Source organism: Drosophila biarmipes, unplaced genomic scaffold, assembly GCF_025231255.1.
Source record: "Drosophila biarmipes strain raj3 unplaced genomic scaffold, RU_DBia_V1.1 ptg000008l, whole genome shotgun sequence".
Classification (NCBI taxonomy): domain Eukaryota; kingdom Metazoa; phylum Arthropoda; class Insecta; order Diptera; family Drosophilidae; genus Drosophila; species Drosophila biarmipes.
The window spans coordinates 2,990,289-2,996,441 of NW_026114529.1; the positions used below are offsets into that span (position 1 = coordinate 2,990,289).

Here is a 6,153-nt window from a genome sequence, read left to right on the forward strand (position 1 = left end):
AGTGTATTGTATCGGTGGGGGATTACTTTGAAGGGGACAACATTAATATTGATAAATAAATGAATAGTTATTCTTGAAAATACAAAGTCACCTTACTTTTTGAACACACCTCGTATTACATGGTCGTCCGATTTTAATAAAATTTAATTCGAAATTCAAAACCAAAATAAAAAATGTTATTTCCAAGCGTAGGAGGTTTTATGTTAAAAAACAACGAAGATATAATTTTTCCATATTATTTTCCGTTTGTTCCTATGGGAGCCATATGATATAGTCGTCCAATTTTGATAAAATTCAATTCGAAATTGAGAACTATTAAAAAAATGTTATTTTCAAGCTTATAAGGTTATATGTTAAAAAACACCAAATATATAATTTTATTTCATGTTTTCCAACTAATTTTGTTAAAATTTAATTCAAAATTCAGAACTAATTTAAAAATGTTATATCCAAGCTTAGAAAGGTATATGTTAAAAATCACCAGATGTAATTTTTTTTAATTTTTACCCCGATAGTTCTTATGGGAGCTATAAGATATAGTTGTCCGATCCGGCTGGTTCCGACTTATATACTACTTGCAATAGAAAGAAGACTTTTGGGAAAGTTTCAGCTCGATAGCTTTAAAACTGAGAGACTAGTTTGCGTAGAAACGGACGGACAGGCGGACATGGCTAGATCGACTCGTCCTGTGACGCTGATCAAGAATCGTCGGAAACGTTTCCTTTACTGCGTTGCAAACTTCTGAGTGAAATCATTATACCCGCTGCAAGGATATAAAAAAACAATCCTACAATGAAAAACTCTCTGTGCACCCCAATCGCCTCGCAAGAGGGTTGACTTGGGTTTCCAGCCGATCCCGTCTGCAACGCAACGAACTGCCAAGCCAGCAATAACTTTCGGGCCCCCTTTAGCACAATATCAATCTCATGAATGTTGGATTAATTAGTTTAAGTTTTATACACTTATTGTTATTATCCAAAGGGAGAAGATTCAATAAATAAATAGCAAAGCATTACAGCCATTAAAAAGTTCGGAAATAAAGAAATCTACGCTAGGTAGCGCCATTGCGGATGTTAAACTGTGAACAATTCAGTGCATAGTTTTAGCCGTGTAGCAGGTATTTGTTAGTCAATGGCATTAACTATAGCGTTTTCTCTACAATGTCTTCTTCTATTGGGACAAGTCCAATTATGTAAGCCGCATAATTCAAAATGTCCGCAAACATTGTTTTTTTTTATTCTTGGCTGTACCACAAAATGTGTAGGAAACACTTTTTGCTTGCAAAATGTTTAATTCTTAATACAAAAAGATTCTAAACATTTTTTGGTATTTTCCAAATGAGTTTAAAACATTTGTAATTGCAGTTGCAGTTTTATTGAAAACTTTGTTTGCTTTTTGTTTTACTTAATATTTACTTACATATAAATAAATTAATAAATCTTATTTTAGAATTGATTAGACTCATCGTTGCATATACATACATATATATATATACGTACTTACTAAAATACATATATTATGTATTTGAAAATACTTATATAATATATTTATGAAAATACATATACTATATATATGTCTTTATATAGATATATATAAATTAATTTATTATTTATATATAAAAATTTACTATGTATACACTGGCTTGGCATAAGTATATTGACGAAACAAAAGACTCACAAATTGAACTTACTTCTTTGAAGTCTTTTTGAAAACTTACAAAACTTACTTACAAAACTAATAATGCCTGGAAAAATAATTTTTCAAACTTCATTTTGCTTATATTTTTTATTATTTTTATTTTTAAAAGTGACAATGTCGGAAAAAAAATGTATGAAAAGAAGAAAAAAATGGCTCAATGCATGTTTTTAAACATTTTGAAAAATTAAAAAATAAACCAAATTAGTTTTTAAAAATAACTTTTGAAGTTACTATTAGATATTGTTTGAAGAAACTTTTTGCATCAAAAATTAAATTTAGGACGAGGGAAAATTAAAAAAATTGATTTTGACACTAATTTGTCCTTTTCAATAAGTACTGAATTCAAAGTTAAAAAAAAAAATAAGTTCAAATTATGAGTATATTTAACTTTTTTTCGTCTTAATACTTATGCCGAATAGTGTACATATACATATATAAAAATTAAGTTACATGTACTTATATATACATCTATTTTTTATAAACCTTACTGTGAAGATTCTTAAGTACCGGCTTCTTTCCTCTCGCCAGCACCGACTCTAAATAATTCTTTAACTAAACCTACTATTTGTATAAAGGAATAGTCTGTAACATAACACTTAAAGGTACTAAAATTATTTATGTTTTTTTCACATTTACAAAATAAATTAAGCGTGTTTGGATTTCGCCCAATTTTAGAGTCTATAAGAAATCTGGAGTAAAAAAAAATATGCGATGCATAGTTTGTAGTCTAAAAGATGGAGAATCGTTGGTGTACCCCTTCAATAGTTCTGTGGAGAAAAAAATGTCCTCTTTGTTGGATCCGAGGCTGGTATGGGTGGGGGAGGCAGCCCATATAGTAGCCTTCGTGGATCAGTTGTAAAGGGCATGATACTGATCCGCCGACGAGCCAATTTTTGTTGGTATTATCTATAACCCTCCAATGATCACCTCCTGTTGGGCTTCGTCATCCATGTCAGGAATCTCCTGCTTGTGCACTATCATTCCATCACTACTAGTCTGCCGCGGCGCCGTTTGGCCGTACTTTTGGTGTATGCCGCGGTGGCGTTTAAGAGCGAAACGATCAGCAAACGCTGCCGAGCAAATCTCGCATTTGTAGGGCTTCTCACCAGAATGCACCTTTGCATGATTCTTAAGGTGCGCCGCTTGGGAAAAAGCTGAGCCGCAAATTTCACACTTGTACGGCTTCTCGCCAGTGTGAATGCGCCGATGGTTCCAAAGAGTAGCATGGCGCGCGAATCCTTTATCGCACACTCCGCACACGTAGGGTCGTTCGCCGCTATGCGTGCGTTCATGGTTCTTAAGATGGGGCGACTGTGAGAATTGCATGCCACATGTTTGACATCTGTGTAATAAAAAAATTTAGTGCGAAAAAGAAATCAAAAAAAAAAAAATAGAGCGCCTTTACTTATAGGGTTTTTCGCCTGTGTGAATACGAGCATGGTTTTTCAAGTAAACGGCTTTTGCAAAGGCCAATCCGCAGATGCTGCACTTATAGTTCTTTTCGCCGCTGTGCAGTTTTTTGTGTGACCAAAGACTTGAGTAACGTGAGAAAAGACCACCACATATATTGCAACTAAACGGTTTCGACGGATTCCTGCACGACGAACACCTTGGTTTTGTTAGCGTTGGATTGGCTTGCAATGAATTTGTATACTCACTCAGTCTTGACAGTAACAGATTGCTTTACTGATCCACCCGCTCCGGCATGTCCGGGGTGGTGGTGCTGCCCGACCAGTACAACGCCAGAGCCATTGCACTTCTGACATTTTGCCATCTGTTGGGAACTTCGCTTTTTTACTGGGTGATGGCCAGACCCACTGCTTGGTTCACGTTTGGGCGTCGAACCGCCTGTCTGCGCAGCTACAATTTGCTGCAGTTGTGCTTGGGCCTGAGGTGTGGTTGATATGATCTGCACGGGATGCGCCATTTGACCTGTACATAAGAAGAGTGGTTATGTTTTTTCATGTGGGTTTTGCTAAACATTTACCGTCCTGTGCCACAAAGAGCTGTTGTTGTGCCGCTTGTTCCGCCTGCATGCAGGGTTCACAACGCACCTGCTTTGGTCCTTTGCGTTTGGACTGCTGATGGACGGAATTACCGCAGATTATGCATTTGTTCGCCTTAGATTCTTGCTGTTGCATCACTGATTGCTGCACTGGCTCTAGCGTGTCGGAAGACACTATCTGGATCTGGCCCATTTGTCCATTTCCAATGATGTTCTGTGCCTGCACTATACCCTGGGCGCTTACCACGGCTATCGAGTCGCTGCCTACTTGCTGGGTGTTGTGCTGTTGTTGTTGCTGCTGTTCCCCCTCTGTATGCATCCGCTTGTGGGCGTTGAGAAGGGCAAGGTGGGGAAACATATCCGAACAGACATCACATTTGAAGCTGATGTTGGATATGGTGTTCTATAACGAGGAATGCCATTAGGGTCTGGCCAATTCCAAAGTTGTGCACTATTATTACTCACAGCTGCTATTGGCTTGTTCTGATTAACGATCTGGATGCGTCCTTGAGCGTCCACCGTGGCGATGCCTAGTGCTGCGCCCTGATTGAGTGGCATCCCATTGACCAGGGCGTAGTTGTAGCCGCCAACAGGCTGGGCTATGTAACACGTCTTGTTCTCATCCGTGGTGGCCAGCTGTGCAAGATTGACAGTTCCATTATTGCCCTACGCAGAGAAAAATATGGGGGTTGCTGTTACACGTTCAAAAAGGCAGAGTATATAAGGACTTACATTTGTCGTGTAATAAAATGTAGGCTGCTGCTCCGCTTTTTGACCCTCAATCTTAGGCTGTTTAAGAATCGTGCCATCTGCCGTCTGGTACTGAATTGTAGCTGGTTGCCCATTTATAGCATTTGTGAAGATTATGTTTTTGGTAAGATCTTCCATCACGCCTGCAAGTCACTTGAGCAAAAATATGTACTTTTATTAAACGTTTCTTTTTCATTTATTGTAATTACGATGTGCTATTCAACGCAAAAAGCTTGACGTGTGGGGAAGCGAGATAAATATAGTGCAATCAAGTCTTCAAAGAAAAAACGACCGATTAAAAAATGGCGGCGATGAAACAAAAAAGATGTACACATGAAACAGAAAATGCATCCAATAATCGCCTTGAGCCAATCTTTTTTGTATTTTGGCAAAATAAGCAAATTAACTTCTTACGCCCATTTTCATTGTAAGAAATTACCTTTTACGCAACAAGACCACTCCAAATATTAGTTGTGCCTGTCTTGCAAATGCAAAACAAGATTTCCGAGTAAACGAAAATATAAACTGAGCTACTTCAAAGAAAATTTGAAATTGAAAATTTTGTTGAAAATGAAAGCAAAAATGTTATTGAATAATGCTTTTCTTCTTAAACAAATTCCAGCACTTTAACTTCATTCCCGTTTGTCCTTACGCTTGCTTAACACAGATTCATATGTAATAGATGGTCAATATATCGATATTTTCTCAGAAGAAAAAATATTTTTATAGTCGGTTCACACAGGGGGGTTACCGCTTCAGCTTAAGCTTAGTACTAGCCACAAACCGTATCTTTTATAAAAAATCATATGCAATCCACGTAGCATGTTTTTACTGTCAATTGAAACAAATGAAAAAGACGAATCTGCTGAAGAAATAATAAATGGAATGTTTTTTTTAGATAACGTTGATAAGTAGTTTAAAGGTGCACGCACACTGGAGCGTTGCGGCGAGGCGCTGCACGGAGCGGTTTTAACCGACTAGTGAATTTAGCATAAATTTAAGTGGAAGCCCGCACACTGATGCGGCGCGTCGCGGTGCAGCGTGTCACCGAGGAATGACCGATAGGTTTTGTTCTCGGAATCTTTATAACAAAGTACCGCTAAAAACTGCATTGTCGTCTGATGAGCTAAACATTACTCAGTTGTAGAAATTGCACAGTAGGATGGAATTGACAATTAGTTCTTGATGATCCTAAAGAAGCAATATAAAAATTTAATTCCAAGAAAATAGAAAACAAAGAAGCCGATTACGAAATCGAAGGTATTGGTTACAGTACATTCGTCCCGACGACTTCGCTTGAGTGTGCGTTCCTCAAACGGCGTCGCGCCGCGCCGCACATCACAGCCCCAGTGTGCGTGCACCTTAGTGTTGCGGGTTCTTCGCCATCTTGTTCGTGCCATCTGCGGTTCACTTCCGATTTCCAATATGCTAGCATAGGACTTGAGGGATTTGGAGCCAGGATACGAACTGAATTGTTCCGCTGGTACTGCAGGAAGGAGCCCAGCACCCTGGGAATAATTAATGGCTCCACTACCTTTATCCCTGTGGCCAAGCTTCTTCTTTTCCCCTATAGAAAACCAACGCGTCCTTCCCAATTGAGAACGCGTCTTTCAGTGGCTCTCCATTAAAGAACTCGTCGCATATCGTTTTACTGGTGGTTGAGCTAACAAGATACAAATTCTGCTCCTCAAGATTTACTT

The 6,153-nt window shown here is 38.3% G+C and overlaps 1 protein-coding gene across 3 annotated transcripts; it reads right to left on the reverse strand.

Moving 5' to 3' along the window:
• Positions 1-2,056: 2,056 nt before the first annotated feature.
• On the reverse strand, positions 2,057-5,122 carry LOC108031599 (zinc finger protein 93). 3 transcript variants are annotated; one of them, XM_017105189.3, is made up of 7 exons: positions 4,893-5,122; positions 4,436-4,596; positions 4,169-4,369; positions 3,686-4,106; positions 3,357-3,630; positions 3,104-3,307; positions 2,057-3,040 (listed from the first exon to the last, which is right to left on the reverse strand). In XM_017105189.3, exons 2-7 carry the CDS (start codon positions 4,589-4,591, stop codon positions 2,605-2,607), a joined length of 1,692 nt encoding a protein of 563 aa, XP_016960678.1. In that variant the 5' UTR covers positions 4,592-4,596; positions 4,893-5,122; the 3' UTR covers positions 2,057-2,604. The 3 variants fall into 3 exon arrangements, with proteins under 3 accessions (XP_016960678.1, XP_016960688.1, XP_016960670.1); XM_017105199.3 differs by having other exon boundaries at positions 3,104-3,292; positions 4,436-4,606; XM_017105181.3 differs by having other exon boundaries at positions 4,436-4,606.
• Positions 5,123-6,153: the final 1,031 nt, after the last annotated feature.